Here is a 20,522-nt window from a genome sequence, read left to right as displayed (position 1 = left end):
TGAGGGAAATCTTTTTCACACAGCGAGTGGTTCAAGTCTGGAATGCAATGCCTGGAAACGGAGGCAGGTTCAATCAAGGCATTCAAGAGGGAATTGGATGATTTTTTTGAATAGAAACAATATACAAGGGTACAGGGAAAAGGCAGGAGCATGGCACTGAGTCATAATGCTCATTTGGAGAGCCGGTGCAGACAAGATGGGCCTATTGGCCTCCTTCTGTGTCGTAACAATTCTGTGATTCCTGACTACCCAAAGTCTGTCCACCATCTACACGATACAAGTCAGGAGTGTGATGGAATACTCCCCACTTGCCTGGATGAGTGCAGCTCATACAACACTCAAGAAGCTTAACACCATCCAGGACAAAGCAGCCCTGTTGATAGGCACCCCATCCACTGCCTTCAACATTCACTACCTCCAGCATCAACACATAGTGTGTACCATCTACAAGATGCACTGCAGGAACTCATCAAAGCTCCTTCAACTGCACCTTCCAAACCTGTGACCTCTACCTGTTGGGAAAACCATGTCTTCAGGAACTGGATTTTTCTTTCAAAATATGGAAAGACATTGCATTATCTGGACAGTTGGATGCTGACCTGAAGTTTTTTAAAAAGGGTCATAAGTTTGCCTTGGAAATATCAACAAGCCGGCCTTTTCCAAGAAACCACCTGATCACCATGGTACTTGAGGGGAAAGAGCTGTTTATTTGTTTTGAACTGCAATCACCTTAATTGATGGGAGAAGAAAGAGATGATAAAGGCACAGGCAAGTGATTTACTGGAAATCACATGGCAGAGACAAGCTTTAAGTTTTGAACCTAATGCTTTGTGAATTCAGTCTTGTTGTGGAATAAGCTGAGGAGGAAGTCGACCCTAACTGACTCTCTCCCCCTGCCTTGGCTGAAATTCTGTGTGCGATTATAAAACTGCAGCCAGAGAATCCTTCTCTGAGTGTAACTTGCCAGTATTTTGGACCTGCAAAGCCGAGACAGGAAGAATTTATGCAGCTCTATGCCTAAGCTCTGTCAGTGAGAACCTCCAGATGTCTACTTAGACATAGACCTAGTCTTCACACAAGGAAACCCCAGATTGATAGTGTCGAGACACTGTGAACTTTAGCCTTTATAACACTTATCCTCTAAAGCCTCTCTCTGCAGAGAGACCATATCTGTTTGTCCTTTGTTTGTTTGTTTGTGTGTGTGTGTGTGTGTGTGTTAGGGTATTTTTAAAAGGGATAGGTAGTTATACTTCCAAAGTACAATTGTGTGTTAACCAGTTCTCATTTTAAACAAAAAGTTTTGTTCTATAATAAATCAATCATACTGAGTTTATTGAAAGGAGCCTGGTTAAAGTCTCTTTTATTCTGGGTCTAACAGTACTGAGGGTAAATACAACTAATGGCGTGACCTGCGGAGTAGTGGGGCTAGATAAACTGCACACTCCTCCCATCCCAGTCTTAAACTCCTTGAAGGACAAGGGCAGCAGGCACATGGGAATACCATTCACGCCCCACATGGGAAACCCATTCACGCCCCACAAGCCTCCAAGCCACGCACCATCCTGACTTGGAAATATATTGCTGTTCCTTCACCGCTTCTGGGTCAAAATTCCTCCAACTCCCTCCCTATCAGCACAGGGATTGCAGAGGCTCAAGAAGGCAGCTCACCACCACCTTCTCAAGGGCAATTAGGGATGGGCAATAAATGCTGGCCTAGCTCACATCCTGTGAAAGAATAATGGCCTCTCCCCCCTCTTTCTCAAGGCTGAGATCTCTGTACTCCTCTGATTAAAAATATAGAAACTAGGAGCAAGAGTAGGCCATTCAGCCCTTCAAGCCTGCTCTGCCATTCAATATGATCATGGCTGATCCTCTATCTCAATGCCCTATTCTCGCTTTCTCTCCATACCCCTTGATGCCCCGAATATCCAAAAGAATTAGCAATTTCTTTCTTGAATATACTCAGTGACCCAGCCTCCACAGCCTTCTGTGGTAGAGAATTCCACAGGTTGACCACCCTCTGAGTGAAGAAATTTTTCCTCATCTCAGTCCTAAATGGCCTGCCCTGTATCCTGAGATTGTGGCCCCTGGTTCTAGACTCCCCAACCAGGGGGAAACACCTTCCCTGCATCTATTCTGTCTAGCCCTGTTAGAATTTTATACGTTCGAATCAGATCCCCTCTCATTCTTCTAAAATCTAGTGAATACAGGCTCAATCGAACCAATCTCTCTGGTCCCTTAAGCATCCAGGAGCAATTCCAGAGAAACCAGGCTACCAGTGAGAAGTTGTGCCATGCCCAGCAGGAACTGTATCACCAGGCCTCCACCTACTTAGAGTGTCTGGCAGCACCTAGCACTGCACCAGGAGTACCACACCATGGGAGAACGGTCACCCCATGAAGTGGCACAGCTTGTCGGACTCAAACTGCCACAGCAAACTGGAGGTAAATAATGGGAAAAGTGAGGAGAATTGAGGACTTCCAGCAGCTTGGCTGGAATCCATTGTCACATCGTTCCATGTAGTCCCAGGTTCTGGAGTGTACCCAATTCATGAGCAAGTTATCGTAAATTCTGTAGTGGTGTTATTCTCTGACAAAGTAAATGTGACCCTGTGGGCAATCATTGTTTCTTGTGCACAATGGAGCTCTCAGGTCTTCAAAAGTTCACCCTCCTTTTCTTTACTGCTCCATTTGTCTTCATGCCTTCAGTCATCTGTATCCTAAACTCTAGAATTCCATTTGCAAACCTCACAGCCTTAAAACCCATACCTTTGCCCAGCATTTGATTACACCGTCTGATGTCTTTCTTTGGATGGGTGTCAATTTTTGTCTAAGACCCATGAAACGCCTTAGGATGCCTTTCTACATTAAACGTGCTTTATAAATTCAAATTTTTGTTGTTGAATTAATGGTGGCACAAGAATCACCACCAAGGTGTTAGATGAGGCTCAGTGGGAGCATCTTCAGCTGTTTCATAAGGTTATAGGTTTAAATTGCATTCCATAGACTAGAGCGCATAATCCAGGTTGATTCTCCAGCTCACAACAGAGGAAGGGCTGCAGTGTTGAAGGAGCCAACTTTCAAGCCCCCATTTGTCCTCTCAGATAAATGTAAAAGAGCCCATTGAATTATTTCACATTCTGCTCATGTCTTGGACAATATTACCCTTCAACTACCATCAATAGAAAAACAGATTTTCTGCACATTCATTTCATTGCTGTTTGATGGACCTTGTATTATGTAAATTGGCTGCTGCTTCTGTTACACTACAACAGTGACGACACCTTCCCTTTTTTAAAATGCTCCTTAAAACCTTTCTCTTTGACCAAGCTTTCCTCATGTGGCTCAGAGTCAGAATTGTAATTATTGTTCTTGTGCAGTCCCTTTGGGATGTTTTACTGGTGTGAAAGGTGTTATATAAATATTAGTTATTGTTCAAGTATGTCCAAGCTGCAAATAATTTCATCATCTTCTGTGGGCCCTCCCATGACTGAAAAGTCTGATGGAGGATGGGGATGGAGGAGACAGGCAGGAAAGTGGATATAAGGCCACAATCACATCAGCCATGATTTTATTGAATGGTGGAGCAGTTTCAATGGGGTGAAGGGCCTACTCCTGCTTCTATTTCTTATGATCCAGGACCACACATTACACCTTGGGCTTCACAAACAAAAAAGGCTATGGCCGGGATTTACCAGCCCTGTTGTGACGGTACACACTTTGGGAGATTTGGCGGCCCAGCCAGAAGTCCATGGACTTTCAGTGGGACCGGACAACCCTGGCGGTGGGCGGGGCTGGAAAATCCCGCTCGATGTACCACATCCTTATAGAATCTACAATTCCCCTACAATATTCAACTAATTCTTTGCTTCCAGTATTTTCCTCTAAGCTTTCCCAGTATTGCATAGAAGTGCTTCCAACCATCAACCCTGAACTTGCTGTTACCAGTTTGTACACCCCATGTCACAAATTTCCAACATCCGTAGTATTTTGTTTTTGTATCAATGTTTACTTCACTGCCACTTCTTTCAGGAATGCCCACCTTGAAGTTCTTCTCTTCTGACAGGATTTCCATTTGTCCCTTCTATCTTGTTCCACCCTATCACAGATCTTTCCTTTTGTTCTTTCCACTCTCTCCCCTTTCATTCGCTCAAAAGGTATTACATTTCTAACTTTCCCTAGTTCTGCTGAAAAGTCATAAACCTGAAACATTAACTCTCTCCACAGATACTGCCAGACCTGCTGAGGATTTCCAGCATTTTCTATTTTTATATCCGTCTTCTTGTCTGAAAGTCTCAGTGCAACTTAAATTCTCTTTTCTCAGTTAATGAGAATTTATAAAGTGCTTTTCACAACCTTAGGCTGTCCCAAAGCACATCTCAGCCAATGAAATTCCACTGCAATCTGGCCTAGCAAGCTGCTCAGTCACCAAGAAGGTTGCTCATCACCACCTTCTCAAGGGCAATTAGGGGTGGGCAATAAATACCTTCATCACCAGCGATGTCCACATCCTGTGAATGGCTATTAAAAAGTACTTTTGAAGTGTAGTAACTACTATAATTAGGAATGTTGTAATCTGCGAACATTGTCCTCAGTATCTCGAGAGCATGTCCATCTTTTTTGTAGCATGGGGGCCAAAACTAAACACTTGTGCTTATAAAATCTGAGCACAATGTCTATTGTTGTATTTATGCAGCGCAGAATGCCATTCTTTTTGCCTATTGGTTAGATCATGAAAAGGACAAGTTTGTTGTTTATTCGGGTCCCTTTCAAAGTCACCTGTGGCAAATTAAAGATAAATGTTAGTTTTTTAAAAAAACCTCAATGTTCAATAATATTAAATTTCATTTAATATGACTGCCCAATAAATAGCACTATCATTCTCTAACTGCATCCTCTGTCCTTACTGCTGTCCCCGTTTTTGTAATACCTTCAAATATGACAGGCTGAAGACAACTGGCTTTAGAATTCAGATTGAGAGGGCAGAGAATTAAAACTGGACCCCAAGGACCACTCAGAGAAAACCTTCACTCATGAAACCATTCACAGAATCACACAGTGCAGAAGAGGCCCTCCGGCCCATCGAGTCTGCACCGACATGTGAGAAACACCTGACCTACCTACCTAATCCCATTTACCAACACGTGGCCCATAGCCTTGAATGTTCTGACGTGCCAAGTGCTCATCCAGGTACTTTTTAAAGGATGTGAGGCAACCCATCGCCACCACCCTCCCAGGCAGCGCATTCCAGACCGTCATCACCCCCTGGGTAAAAAGGTTTTTCCTCACATCCCCCCTAAACCTCCTGCCCCTCACCTTGAACTTATGTCCCCTCGTGACTGACCCTTCAACTAAGGGGAACAGCTGCTCCCTATCCACCCTGTCCATGCCCCTCAATCTTGTGCACCTCGATCAGGTCGCCCCTTAGTCTTCTCTGCTCCAACGAAAACAACCCAAGTCTATCCAACCTCTCTTCATAACTTAAATGTTTCATCCCAGGCAACATCCTGGTGAATCGCCTCTGCACCCCCTCCAGTGCAATCACATCCTTTCTATAATGTGGCGACCAGAACTGCACACAGTACTCCAGCTGTGGCCTCACCAAGGTTCTATACAACTCCAACATGACCTCCCTACTTTTGTAATCTATGCCTTGATTGATAAAGGCAAGTGTCCCATATGCCTTTTTCACCACCCCACTAACATGCCCCTCCGCCTTCAGAGATCTATGGACACACACGCTAAGGTCCCTTTGTTCCTCAGAACTTCCTAGTGTCATGCCGTTCATTGAATACTTCCTTGTCTATTTACTCCTTCCAAAGTGTATCACCTCACACTTTTGAGGGCATTACAGTAGAGGAGCTAGTATCATGTCTAAAACAAGAGGATATTTACTGCCAGGTTAATCTGCTAGAAAGGGTTCATGCACAAGTTACTTTGCAAAGGCAACTATAACAAACTTAATATATTCTGAAGCAACACTAACCCATCATATACTATACGAGGGCCGGTTCTGTGGAATAAATCAATGGTGCTTCTCTTTCTGTTGTTACATATCCCAGAATGAACCACTTGGTTAATGTTTTCACCCAAACATCCTGTTCCCTCCTACCACTCAGAACTGATTCAGTGCAAAGGTACAAACTACATTGAGTGTTGGGATACACAGCAGTAAAATTCCACTTCAATTCAAATCTCTCAACTTTTCAATTCAATTCTTGTCTTTTAACAATTTTTAATTGTTATTTCAAGGTAACATGCTCCAATCTCCCCTCGCCTCCCTTCCATTTCCCATCTAATGATGGGTATTAATACAAGATCTAAACAGCGATGGGGGAAGCAGTGCAAACAAGTAGAGAACTATAGCAGCAATGCGGGAACAGGGAGCACAGAGATCTATAACCAGCACACAGGTTGGGGGGGGGGGGACACTCACATCAGCAATGGGGAAGTGAGGACAGAAGTACAAAAAGATTGCAGGCCATAGTCCCAATTCAGAATATCATGCTTTCAAACTAATGTTAAGTTCTAAAATTGATTCTGCTGATTCTCCACACCAGAGCAGCCACACCTAAATATGCAGCATTTTAAATTGTACCAAATTTTACATTGTGTTGAAGTCTGGCATCAGTCCATTTGCTTGCCCAAAGCTTACTGTACAATTTAGACGAGAAATGTTACACAAGTAGGAAAAAGGCTTGAATGTATACAGAACCTTTCATGATTTCAGCATCTCCCAAAGATATTTACATTAAATGAAGCGCTTTTGTTGTAATGTAGGAAACACAGCAACCGATTTGCATAAAGACTCATAAAACAGCAAAGAAATAAGAGATCATAAAATGAGTGGTTTTGGTTGAGGGATAATTATTGGCCAGGATGCCAGGAGAACTCCTCTGCTCATCTTCAAAGTAGTGCCGTGGGAACTTTTAATCCACCTGAGAGGGAAAATGGGGCTTCAGTTTAACATATCATCTGAAAGACAAAGTTAGAGAAGAACCAACTAAAAATAAGTAATAACATGCAGCATCCAAGGACAGTGCTGCTGTTATATCCAACAAGTAGCTTTAAACAAATTGCTGTCAATTTGCATCAATTCACTTCATTTCAAATTTTCTCCCCTCTCCCCAAGGTAAGAGATTCCCTAAGAACAGTTCCTTCATCCAAGCAGTTATCCAGTATGCGTGACTCTGAAGCCGACACAGCTTCTGTCCTTATGTGTGGTAGGTAGCAGACAGGAGTGAGAATCTAAGACACTTCTCCCTCCCTAGACCAGGGGTGCTGAGCACAAGTGTAGTACCACTGCTGAGAGCAGCTGATAATCTAGCTCGGAGACACAGCCTCAACCATTCAATGCAGAGGAATTGGATTATGTTTTGGGGAAGAAGGTTAGGGTTGGGGGGTAGGGGGAGATATTTTATAATGTTTTTTGGGTGGAGGAATTGGGTTATGTTTTTTTAAACTGAACGCCTGAATAAAAAAGGTGTAGAATGTGATTTACAGTCAGTCACGAACTGTATAGCAACCCGTGCAAGCAATGAGAAAACACAAGTACAATCAGGTCTTAAACATACATACACACACACATAGACACACATATACATATATATATATATATAATATATAACTTTAAAAAGTACAGCTCAATTATGTACAGATTGTGTTGATCAGTTAAGATGCTGGGGCGCAACTAACAGCCACCCCACTGCCCACACCACCACAATGAAATAGTTTATCTAAACTACAAACTGCTGTTAAAGCAGCGTTCAGGAGAGTACAAACTTTTCCCTGCGATACACTACACCCAGCCTGGTCCACACGCAATGTCTCTGTGGAGAATTGAGGCAAGGAAGAAAGAATCAAAAATAATTCAGAGTCAACGCATCTGCAGGCTGGCTCCAATCGACTTCACTGTGCTGTTTAGCAATGTGACGGAAACTTCTGGGATGTCCCGAGGAAATCTCACCGGTCCAGCGTTGGGTCCTTCCAAGGTATCTAGGATACCTGTTAAAAAGGAGGCACAGAATTGTGAAGCATTTTATACTTGGGCATCACTTCAGGTCATCAAATGTCACTGGGTTAGTTAAGTGCTATAACTGTTAATTACCACAAGACACCGCATCAAGGTTAGAAGAAAAAGCAGGAAAATTACTTCTAAAGATCCTCCAGTAAACGCATCTTGCAAAATGAACCACGGAGTATGAAGATCTCAAGTTTGATCCCTGGGCAGTGCTGAATGAGCTGATCTCAGAAAGCCAGCAGTTTGGGTGCTACAACTGTATACTTTGTACACTCAGTTCGGGCTCTCATACACACACACACAGCAACATTTAGAGCAAGCGACCAGGTAACAATACCACCTATGGGCTTATGCAGCCAAATCCCAGCACAAGTCTGTCTTCAAGACAGGACAACAAAGGAGGAAATCCAAAGGTTTTGGCGAGGGGAGGTGGTGGAAATTGCATATGAACATATTATTCTTGCAATGTTTTAGTTAACATTTTTCTTCAAATTGTGAAGCCACTGCCTAATAACATATGTAATGTCAATTGGCACCCAATCTCACGTTGAGTATTGCAGCAGGTGCCAAGAAATGTGTAAACCATGTTAATTCATCTTCTCATTTTCCACTCAATGCTATGGGGTAAGGTAATAATGATCCCAATGAAAGCAAATGGTTTGGACTTTTCATGGAAAAACGGGACAGAAGCAGACTACAATCTCCAGTAAAAGTCTAGAATCCCAAAGTCTTAACAGTGTGTTAAGTCATTCACCATAAATCAGTGGCCCTGGCCCATCACCCACTCTGTTTTCTCCTGCCTAATCATGCCCCTGCTTCCCAACTGCAACACACAATTCCTGATTGATCTGCAAGCAATTTAGCATGAATGAGGAAATTACAGACGGACTCAAACTAGTTTTCACCACCACAGGCAGACTCCAGTCAATGCCTCACTCAGACGGGGCCAGTTAAGATCAAACTAAGTGCATTAACACAGCAGGATTCAGCCACTCAGTCTGCCCATTCGGAGGAATTTTTCTGTACCTTCTACAATCCTATGGTAAGCAAAGTGCAAGTACAGCAGGAAGACCATGTGCAGGGCAGCAAGCATCCCACAGACAGCGAGCCGCTGAGTTTGTCCGATTGTACGGGAGAGCATCACTGCAACCTGTGAAAGAGAGATTCAGAGCCCAGAGCAAGTAAGTCATTAGCAAGCATTCGTTTCCCTGACAATTCAAAATAGAAATAGATAAAATAATATTCCTTCCACACCTACCCATTTCTGACACAGAGAGATTAAGTTATGGCCCCCATTTGCTCAATCGGTCAATGTGCAACAAATAGTGCAATATGAGCCACAAAAAATGTTTCAGGCTTGTTTGCTGATCTGAACAAGGGTCCCTCGTCCCCTTCAATAAGTTTCACCAAATAAAATGACTCTTATCCCCATATTGTTACTCTAGTGTAGTTTAATGTAATATTACAGAGAATTGAAAGAAAAGAAACAGGCCATTTAGCAAACAGATCCTTGATGGTGTACATGCTTCACACGAGTCACCTCGTACCCCTGTTCATCTAACCCCATAAACATAATCTTTTATTTCTTTCTATCTCATATACTTACTTAGTTTTACCACAGAAGTAGTATTTAAAAAAGAGTATGACATTCTAACCACTCTCTGAAGAAGTTTCTTCTGAATTCCTTATTGGATTTATTCGTTACCATCTTGTATTTACAACCACTAACTTTGGATTCCCCTACAAATGGAAACATCTTTGCTATGTATGCCCTGCTGAACCCCTTCATAATTTTAAAGATCTCTTTTCAGTCCCTCAGCCTTCCCTTCTCTAGAGGAAAGAGCCACAGGCTGATCAATCTTTTTTGACAGGTATAACCTCTCAATTCTGGTATGATCCTTATAATCTTTTTTACACCTTCTCCAATGCCTCTATATGCATGTAATGTCGAGACCACAACTTATGCTTTCCTGTGCACAGTTACCAACTAACAAGGGAAAGATGTCCTACCATCCTGAGTGTGGACAGTCCTCCAATGATGAGCCATAACAAATAGAAAAGGGAATGGAGATGAACATTGTAGGTGACGAGCAACACAATGCAGGGTCCAAACAAACCATAGCCCTGTGAACAAGATAGCAGAATCAATTCAGGGTGTAATTATGGTCATTCCACATAAGATAACGATTCACTGGATATATAATTCATCATTTGAGGTGTTACACTATCTGATTATATAGTTTTCTGACACCTGGTACCTAGAAACAGGCCCTCAATGTGAGGCATTCAGTCACCAAGTTGCATTCCTGGCAAGGCATAGAATTATAGAATGATTACAGCACAGGAGGAGGCCATTTGGCCGGTCATGTCGGTGCTGGCTCCCTGAAGGAGTAATTCACTTAGTGCCACATCCCTGCCTTCTTCCCGTAATCCCTGCAAATTCCTCCTTTTCAGATAATAATCCAATTCCCTCTTGAATACCTTGATCGAACCTGGCTCCACTACACATTCAGGCATTGCATTCCAGGTCCTAACCACTCGCTGTGTGAAAAAGATTTTCCTCATGTTGTCATTGCTTCTTATGCCAATTACCTTAAATCCGAGTCCTATGGTTCTCTATTCTTTCACCAATGGGAACAGTTTCTCTCTTTCTACTCTGTCTAGACCCCTCATGATTTTGAATACCACCATCAAATCTCCTCTCAACCTTCTCTTCTCCAAGGAGAACAACCACAACTTTTTCTATCTTCCTACGTAGCTGAAGTTTCTCATTCCTGGGACCATTATTGTGAATCTTTTTTGCACTCTCTCTAATGCCTTCACACCCTTCCTAAAGAGTGGCACACAGAACTAGGCTGAACTGGTGTTTTATACAAGTTTAACAGAACTTCCTTGCTTTTGTATTCTATGCCCCTATTAATAAAGCCTAGCATGCCGTATGCTTTATTAATCACGCTCTTATTCTGTCCTACCACCTTCAATGATTTATGCACATTTACACCCAGCTCCCCCTGCTCTTAAGCCCCCTTTAGAATTGCACCCTTTATTTTACATTGTCTCTCCACATTCTTCCTACCAAAATGAATCACTTCACATTCCTCTCCATTAAATTTCATCTGCCACTTGTCGCAATTCCAACACCCTGCGTATGTCAGCTTGAAGTTCTTACACTATCCCCCTCAGAGTTCACAATGCTTCCAAGTTTTGTGCATAAATTTTGAAATTATGCTCTGTTATGTCCTGTTCACAAAAAAAGCATGATAAATCCAATCCGACCAATTGCTGCCCCATCAGTTTACTCACAATCATCAATGTGGTGGAAGGTGTTATTGACAGTGCTACCAAATGACAATTACTCAGCAATGAACTACTCACTAATGCTCAGTTTGGGTCCTGGCATGGCCACTTGGCTCCAGCAGCCCACTTGATTGGCACCCCATTCTCCACCTTAAAACATTCATTCGATTCACCATAGTGGCAGCACTGTATGCCATCTACAAGATGCACTGCAGCAACTCACCAAGCCTCCTTCAACAGTACCTTCCAAGCCTGCGATCTCTACCACCTAGAAGGACAAGGGTAGCAGATGGACAGGAACACCACCACCTGCAAGTACCCCTGTAAGCCACTCACCATCCTGACTTGGAACTATATCGCCGTTCCAACATTGTCACCAAGTCAAAATCCTGGAAATCCCTTCATGAGAGCACTGTGGGTATACCTACACCAGACACAGTGGTTCAAGGGCACCTTCTCAAGGGTAATTAGGAACGAACAATAATTACTGGCTTTGCCAACCTGCCATGATAATCAAATAGCCTGGCAACATTCACCTTCAACTCTCAAACATGGAGAAATAATCACCTGAATGTGATACCAGAGTGAAGACCCTACCCTGTGAACCAGATCTCAGAAACTGTCACCTCCTTCAGAAGACATGAGACTATTCGCAAAACAATTGTCAGAATTCTTTACTGATAAATACACAAATGCTATGTACTGTAGCCTGTCCCACCCCCCACAACACTCACCAGCAATGACAGCATCTGCAGCATTGTAATCTGGGCATTGCACAAATAGCCCAGGAAGTAGACAAAGGAGGAGACGCCAAGCCAATAACCAAAGCAGGTTCCAATCGCAGTGCCCATCAGCGTGCCCTCTCTCTGTAGGAATATATAGTAGTGTAACAGTTAGCAATTTGTAAGAGTGTAACAACTCCGCTTGTTTAAAAAGGGCTCCTCTAACTACTCTTGCTTCTCCCCAGCTCTGGGGATATTCTCCCTATTTTTTTCTCAGGCTCATGGGATTATATTAGTATGAATGGAGGGACGGAAAATAAAGAATAGGATTGAACTGCTCAATTTAAGGATGGCAGGGTGTAACCAGCGGAGTACTGAAAAGGTCAATGTTCAAGCCTCAGCATTTTATAATCAATATCAATGGCTTAGATAAGGGGACCGATGTAATGTGTCCACGTTTGCTGTGAGGAGGACATAGAGAAGCTGTATAGGGATATAGACTGGTTGTGTTTAGATAAGAAGGTGGCAGGTGGAGCATAATATGGGGAAGTTTGAAATTGTCCACTTTAGTAGGAATATTTTTAAAAGGTGAGAGACTAAGAAATCACAAAATGTTAGCATTGAGGCACAGTAAGTAAGGCAAAAGGAATGTTGGCCTTTATTGCAAGGGGGAAGGGGATGGAACATAAAAGTAAGGAATAAAAACAGAAAATGCTGGAAAAACTCATTAAGTCTGACAGCACCTGTGGAGAGAGAAACAAAGTTAATGTTTCGAGTCCGTATGACTCTTCTTCAGAGATAAAAAGTAGAAATGAGATGGACTTTATACTGTTGGAGGGGGGTGGAGCAGGTAAAGCAGAATGGAAGGTCAGCGATAGGAGGGGGCTAAGGAGAGATTGACAAAGATAAAAACAAAAAGCTAAAAGCTACTGCGGATGCTGGAAATCCAAAACAAAAACAGAATTACCTGGAAAAACTCAGCAGGTCTGGCAGCATCGGCGGAGAAGAAATCAGTTAACGTTTCGAGCCTTCATGGCCCTTCGGCAGAACTGTTCTGCCGAAGGGCCATGAAGGCTCGAAACGTTAACTGATTTCTTCTCCGCCGATGCTGCCAGACCTGCTGAGTTTTTCCAGGTAATTCTGTTTTTGTTTTGTGATTGATAAAGATGTCTTGGACACAAGACAAAGGAAGTGTTAATGGTAGTGGTGAAGACTAAAAAAGGTGCTGATAGTGACAAAGGTGAGAAAGCAGAATGTGTTAATGGCAGAACAAGGGTCAGCATTCTGTGAAAGAACAGATTGAATGAGTGACGGGGGGGGTGGTGGTTGGGGGAAAAGGATTAAGAAAAGGGATTAAAAATGAATGAAAATTAAGATAAATATAAAAATAAGAAATTAAAAATAAAATACAGGCCAGCATTTATTGCCCATCCCCAATTGCCTTTGAGAAGGTGGTGGTGAGATGCCTTCCTGAACCATGGCAGTCCGTGTGGTGTAGGTACACCCACACTCACTCCTGTTGAAAGAGATTTTGGTGAGTTGCTGCTGTGCATCTTGTAGATGGTACACACTGCTGCTACTGTGCGCCAGTGGTGGAGGGAGTAAATGTTTAAGGTTGTAGATGGAGTGCCTATCAAGCGGGCTGTTTTGTCCTGGATAGTGTTGAGCTTCTTGAGTGTTGTTGGAGCTGCACTCATCCAGGCAAGTAGAGTGTATTCCATCACACTCCTGACTTGTGCCTTTTAGATGGTGGACAGGCTTTGGGGAGAAAGGAGGTGAGTTACTTGCCACAGAGTTCCCAGCCTCTGACCTGCTCTTGTAGCCACAGTATTTATATGGCTAGTCCAGTTCTGTTTCTGGGCAATGGTAACCCCAGGATGTTGATAGTTGGGGTTTCAGTGATGTTAATGCCATTGAACATCAAGGGGTGGTGGCTGGATTCTCTCTTGCTGAAGATGGTCATTGCCTGGCACTTGTGTGGCGCAAATGTTTTTATTTCATTTATATATCATCTTCCATTCAAAAATCGAAGTGCATCACTTTGTAATTTTAAAAAAATAGTTACATACTTTTATAGTAGACTGTTACACAGCAAGAAGTAGATTGGGACCACCTGCAACAGTCCTTAAATAGTACCTCGCTATCCACTTGTTATCAGTCATATAGTCCAATATGATACTTACAATTACTGTCCCAGATGTTTTCATCCCATGAAGAAGAATGGCCACCATTGTGAAAACCAGCATCAAAGGGCCGTACAGCTCTCCTGCAACTTTCTATAAAGGAAACAAAACACAGCAAATACTATTCCAAAAATATTGTTCCACCAAGTTCCTAATAAATGAACAACCTTTTCAAACAGTGGTATTCAATAAATCCAAATCCACATAAATACTTGACTCTATCTATGGGTACAGGAATCAGCCATTCAGTCCTCTATCTTTTGAAGTCTCTACCCCAGAGGGCTGTGGACGCTCAATCATTGAGTCATTCAAGGCAGAGATCAATAGATTTCTAGATAAAGATATCAAGGGATATGGGGATAGTGCAGGAAAATGGCACTGAGCTTGAAGCTCAGCCATAATCTGGTTGAATGACAGAGCAGGTTCGAAGGGCCAAATGGCCTACTCCAGCTCTCATTTCCCATGTTCCTTCAAGCATTTTCCATCAGTCAATTAGAACACAGCTGATCCATCTATTCACCTTGGTTCTGTAACCCTTAACATCATGGCTTAACAAAAACCCATCAATCTCAGTTTTTGAAACAGCTTGTTTGATTGGTCAGGATTGCGGGGAGGGGGAGCGTAGCATAGAAATATGGAAAGAAGCTTCCAGATTTCCAATACTCCTGCCCCTCCCCACACCATATTGCAATTGTTTACAGCAGTGTTGTCTTTTTGATGAATTTGGTTGCATCCTGACCATGCAATATACACCTCTAACAACTCCACTTTGGTTAATTGTACGTTTTTAAAAATTAGATAAAAAGTTTGCCAGGGTTCCTACCTACATTCTCAATTTGGTAATGGTGGGCAGCTAGGAGTAGAATATAAACAGAAGCTAAAGCAAACACACCTGAGGGAAATTGATCATTCGGACTGGAATGAGAGACTCCACCAACCTGGAATGGGGAGAAAAATATAAGACACAAATACATAGATAGATATATTCAGGTCTGGAACTAGGAAGGGCCAAGTGGTGAATGTCTGATTTCTAGGGCAGGATTTTATGTCCTGTGGGTGGGCACGTGCCTGACCTGATCGGGTGTAAAATAGTGCGTGATATTTCGGTTGGCAGGCGCATGCCAGAGTTGGCAGTGTGCCCACCTACAATTAAGAGGCCTATTAAGGTCCTTAATCAATTAATTTAAACATATTTTTCGCTGCCCAACCAATCTTATGGTTGGTGGGCGGCCTTTTGATTTTTTAGCAAACCTCATCCACAGGCGGGATGAGGTTTCCACAATTAAATTTTAAAAATATAAACTTTTGGTCAGAATTTTTATTCTGTTCATGTTATTGTGAGTTAGTCCCAAGTTGGGACAATTTTTCAGATCTTAGAATCTTTATTTTTCAGCTCTGAGGCAGCTCCCTGCCTTCAGGGAGCTTTCAGTGAGCACTCACCTGGGCATGCGCAGACTTTTGCGCTTGCACTCCTCCCGCCCCCTCACCCCAGCAGCACTGAGCCTTTCACGCTGGTTGGCCGTTAATTGGCCAGCCAGCGGGAAATCACAGTCGGGGGCCGATCGCGGGCGGTGGACCATTTCCCGGCTGCTCTTAGGCCCATCCACCTGACGTCCCGAAAATCCTGCCCCTAATGTATTAAGGGTCAGTACATGACAAGAATATGATTATTTGAAGCTATATTCAAATTACAGAATAACTCAAGACTTTGAGTCCAAAGTCTGAATAGTTCCAAGGACTAATAACCCTGGGCTGCAGTGAACAAAACAAAAATACAGAATATGAAAAATATGGAAAGGGAATAAAAGGCTTTCAGCTCATTAACTAAGCTCCCATTAATGCATAAACTTAAAACAAGCTGCAGTATAGTCTATTGAGGTTACATTTTTAACTGCAATGCTAAAACAGGATTTAGAAAAATCTCAATTTTAAGTGAGATTTTACATACATGGGACAAAGACACAAGTTTAAATTCAGGAGATTCAGGGGGAGGTGGTGGCATAATCGCTGGACTAGTAATCCAGAGACCCAGGGTAATGCTCTGGTTCGAATCCCATTATGACAGATGATGAAATTTGAATCCAATAAAAATCTGGAATTAAAAGTCTTGCTGATTGTTGTAAAAACCCATCTGGTTCACTAATGCCCTTTAGGGAAAGAAACCTGGTCTGGCTTACGTGTGACTCCAGACCTACAGCAATGTGGTTGGCTCTTAAAAAACATGCCCTCTGAAGAAGGGCAATTAGGGATGGGTAATAAATGCTGGCCGAGTCAGCGATGCCCGCATCCCATGAACGAATTTTAAAAAAATTTCGGACTGAGAAGATTTTTTCCGTACAAACACAGAGGCCTGTGAGGATGTGGAATACATCACCAGAGTTAGCGATTGAAATGGAACCATTTAAGAATAGATAGCTAGGTGGCTGTAATAACAGTGGGATAAAGAGGTATGGATCAGAGCAGGCGTATGGAATTAAGACTATGGGTTATCTGGAGGGTAAAGACTAACAGATAGGTTGAGCTTGCATCTCTATTACAATTTCCATGTGCTATTACAATTTTTTTTTGGATCCATATATTTTAGAGAAGAGCTAGAGAACAGTTTCAAACAGGACAACACACCTACCTGTTCCTGACTTGGATAGGCTCAACATCAAAGTAGGGTCTGAGAATATCAATGTTACCGTACAGATTGAAAGCTTTTGATGCCTGCCTCTTGCCTGCCTGCCACACCTGCAAGAAATAAGGAGTGGCAGACCATTTAATAGATGCCTGTGTCATAAAGTGACATGACAACACATATTTTGGGAATTAAAAACAGAAAATGTTGGAAATACTCAATAGATCAGGCACCTGTGAAGAGACGAGCCCAGCATAGGAGTGACTTCTGCTAATAAACACAATGGGAGGTGAATATAACACCAATACAGGGTAGGGAACTCCCAATTTCAACAGGTTTGCACAGGTGCGTTAAGTTTTCAATGCCAACCATAGGACTCGAGCTAAGCGCTTGGTGCCAACAGTTAGGTGAAGGCCACTTTCAAATCCGAGGGCTACCACTCAAAGACACCTTTCCTAATAACTAGTACCAATGGTGGTGGATCTTATCCCCAGACTTGTATAATGGAGGTAACTTGAGCAGGAGAAGTGTCATCACAAGGCGACTTCACCCCTGAATGAAAATACCAGACCCAACATGACACAAAACCTTCATCCATACCTGATCTGCTACATCTCGGCCCAACTGCCCTTTTAGCCCCTTCACACCAAGGAAGGCTCCATCATCTTCCTCTGTAGCCACAGGCTCCTCACCAACATCATCTTCCTCTTTCAGTTGCTGATGCATCTCTCCCATATCCTCAAAACTTGAGCCGGATGTATCGTCCATGTTCTCCATGTCAATCACTGCTGAGCTGCTGGGCTAAAGATTTCCAATTGACAATGTTGAAAATTAGAGTGCATGAAAATTGCTGACGAAACTGGCTCAGTGACGTACTTCAGAGAGTGGCTGAGGGCAGGGGAGAGAGTGAGATTGGGGGAAAAGAAGGGAGGGAGAAAGCAGTGGTGGGTGAAGCAGGATAGGGTAGGGATCGGGGAATTGGACAGATCGAGGAGAGGGGGAATCAGACAGAGGGGGAGTTCAGAGAGAGCGGGGGGATCGGGGAGAGGGAGATTCGGGGAGTGGGGGGACCCGGGAGAGGGGGGATCAGGGAAGGAGGGAATCAGAGAGAGCAGGGTTCGAGCAGAGAGGTAGAGGGTGGTTCCGGGAGAGGGGGGGATCGAAGAGAGGGGGACTGGAGAATGAGGCATCAGAGGGGCTTCAGGGAGAGAAGGATAGGGGAGAGGGTGTACCAAAGAGGGGCCGGCGGTGGAGATGGGGGGGATCAGGCAGAGGGGGGATCAGAGGGAGAAGGGGGATCAGGGAGAGGGTGTATTGGGGAAAGGGGGATCGGGGAGAGGGGGTACACAGGAGAGGAGGAATCAGGGAGAAGGGGAATCGGGGATAGAGGAGCATCAGGGAGAGGGGGGAGCGGGGAGAGGGGGGATCGGAGACGGGGGTGGGGGATGGGAGAGAGCGGGTACACAGAAGAGGCGGGATTGGAGATGAGGGAGGAATCGGGGAGAGAGGGGGATCGGAGAGAGGGAGGGGTTTGGAGACGGGGGGGATCGGGGAGTTCGGAGACGGGGGTTGGGGGGGGGGAATCGGGGAGAGGGAGGGATCGGGGACGGGATCGGAGATGGGGGGGGAATTGGGGAGTGGGAGGGATTGGGGGGGGGGAATTGGGGGGATCAGAGACAGGGGGGGATTGGAGATGGGGAGAGGGAGGTTTAGGGAGCCGGGGGAATTGGGAAGAGGGAGTTCAGAGAGAGGGAGGTTCAGGGAGGGGGGTTTGGGGAAAGAGGATTTGGGGAGAGGGTGGATTGGGGCAGTGGGGGGATCATAGAGAGTGGGGTTTGGAGAGGTGGGGGGGGTTCCTGGAGAGGGGATTGGGGAGAGGGGTGATCAAGGAGAGTGATCAAGTGTGAGGTGAGGCAATTGGGCAGGACAAACAAGGCAGAGGAATACACGATGAATGGTAGGACCTTGGGAAGTACCGAGGATCAGAGGGACCTTGGTGTACATATCCACTGGTCTCTTAAGGTAGCGGGACAGGTAGATAAGGTGGTTAAGAAGGCGTATGGGATGCTTGCCTTTATTAGCTGAGGCATAGAATATAAGAGCAGGGAGGATATGCTGAACTGTATAAAACGCTGGTTAGGCCACAGCTGGAGTATTGCGTGCAGTTCTGGAATCTGCATTATAGGAAGGATGTGATTGCACTAGAGAGAGTGCAGTGGAGATTTACTAGGATGTTGCCTGGGCTGGAGAGTTTTAGTTATGAGGAGAGATTGGATAGACTGGGGTTATTTTCCCTGGAGCAGAGGAGATTGAGGGGGAACATGATTGAGGTGTATAAAATTATGAGGGGCATAGGTAGGGTAGACAGGAAGGAACCTTTCCCCTTGGTGGGGAGATCAATAACCAGGGGGCATAGATTTAAGGTAAGGGGCAGAGGGAATGTGAGGAAGAATTTTTTCACCCAGAGGGTGGTGGGAATCTGGAACCCTCTGACTGAAAGGGAGGTAGAGGCAGAAACCCTCATAACATTTAAGAAGTATTTGGATGTGCACTTGCGATGCCATGTCATACAAGGTCTAGTGCTGGAAAATGGGATTAGAATAGTTAGGCACTTGTTTGATCGGCGCAGACTCGCTGGGCTGAAGGGCCTTTTTCTGTGCTGTAGACCTCTATGAGGGGGAGGAATCGGGGTTGGGGAGGGCGGCGATTGGGGCGGGAATGGGGAAAGGCGGGGAATTGTGGAGAGGCGGGGAATTGTGGAGAGGGTGGGATGGGCAGAGGCAGGGAATTGTGGAGAGGGTGAGATGGGGAGAGGTGGGGAATTGTGGAGAGGGTGGGATGGGGAGAGGCGGGGAATTGTGGAGAGGGTGGGGGGGATGGGGAGGGGGATCGGGGAATTGTGGAGAGGGTGGAATGGGGAGAGGCGGGGAATTGTGGAGAGGGTGGGATCAGGGTGGGGGGGATGGGGAGGAGGATCAGGGTGGGGGGGATGGGGAGGGGGATCAGGGTGGGGGGGATGGGGAGGGGGATCAGGGTGGGGGGGATGGGGAGGGGGATCAGGGTGGGGGGGATGGGGAGGGGGATCAGGGTGGGGGGGATGGGGAGGGGGATCAGGGTGGGGGGGATGGGGAGGGGGATCAGGGTGGGGGGGATGGGGAGGGGGATCAGGGTGGGGGGGATGGGGAGGGGGATCAGGGTGGGGGGGATGGGGAGGGGGATCGGGGAATTGTGGAGAGGGTGGGATGGGGAGAGGCGGGGAATTGTGGAGAGGGTGGGATCAGGGTGGGGGGGATGGGGAGAGGCGGGGAATTGTGGAGAGGGTGGGATGGGGAGAGGCGGGGAATTGGGGAGAGGGTGGGATGGGGAGAGGCGGGGAATTGGGGAGAGGGTGGGATGGGGGGGAGGAGGGATCGAGGGGGGGAGGAGGGATCGAGGGGGGGGAGGGGATGCGGGGGATCCGGGGGGGAGGGGATCAAGGGGGTGGAGGATCGGGCACAGGGGGGATTCAGTATGTTCCCCCCGGCTCTGTCTGATAATTTTACCTCGAACGCGCCCCATTCGCTGCTCCTTCCTCCCCCTCCACCGGCCGCCGCCATGTTTCCTCTGGGCGAGAATCGGTTAGAAACCGGAATCAGCTGCAACGGCCACGTGAACAATGAAACCTCGCGAGAAACCCCTGAG

The 20,522-nt window shown here is 45.2% G+C and overlaps 1 protein-coding gene across 1 annotated transcript; it reads right to left on the bottom strand.

Moving 5' to 3' along the window:
• Positions 1 to 7,598: 7,598 nt before the first annotated feature.
• Positions 7,599 to 20,521, bottom strand: yipf3 (Yip1 domain family, member 3). The gene is made up of 9 exons (XM_078542769.1): positions 20,384 to 20,521; positions 17,442 to 17,642; positions 16,848 to 16,954; positions 15,114 to 15,159; positions 14,222 to 14,314; positions 12,051 to 12,182; positions 10,030 to 10,143; positions 9,046 to 9,169; positions 7,599 to 8,003 (listed from the first exon to the last, which is right to left on the bottom strand). Exons 1-9 carry the CDS (start codon positions 20,435 to 20,437, stop codon positions 7,876 to 7,878), a joined length of 999 nt encoding a protein of 332 aa, XP_078398895.1. The 5' UTR covers positions 20,438 to 20,521; the 3' UTR covers positions 7,599 to 7,875.
• Position 20,522: the final 1 nt, after the last annotated feature.

Source organism: Cetorhinus maximus, chromosome 5 (genome assembly GCF_964194155.1).
Source record: "Cetorhinus maximus chromosome 5, sCetMax3.hap1.1, whole genome shotgun sequence".
In the NCBI taxonomy this organism is placed as follows: domain Eukaryota; kingdom Metazoa; phylum Chordata; class Chondrichthyes; order Lamniformes; family Cetorhinidae; genus Cetorhinus; species Cetorhinus maximus.
The sequence above is the reverse complement of the archived record's forward strand: the minus strand, read 5'-3'. Positions and strand labels throughout refer to the sequence as shown.

Coding starts and splice junctions, on each gene's coding strand:
- yipf3 (XM_078542769.1), bottom strand. CDS start 20,437: ATGGCGGCGGCCGGTGGAGGGGGAGGAAGGAGCAGCGAATGGGGCGCG. Junction 17,643..20,383: donor GCGAATGGGGCGCGTTCGAG/GTAAAATTATCA, acceptor GGAAATCTTTAG/CCCAGCAGCTCAGCAGTGAT. Junction 16,955..17,441: donor GCCGAGATGTAGCAGATCAG/GTATGGATGAAG, acceptor TATTTCTTGCAG/GTGTGGCAGGCAGGCAAGAG.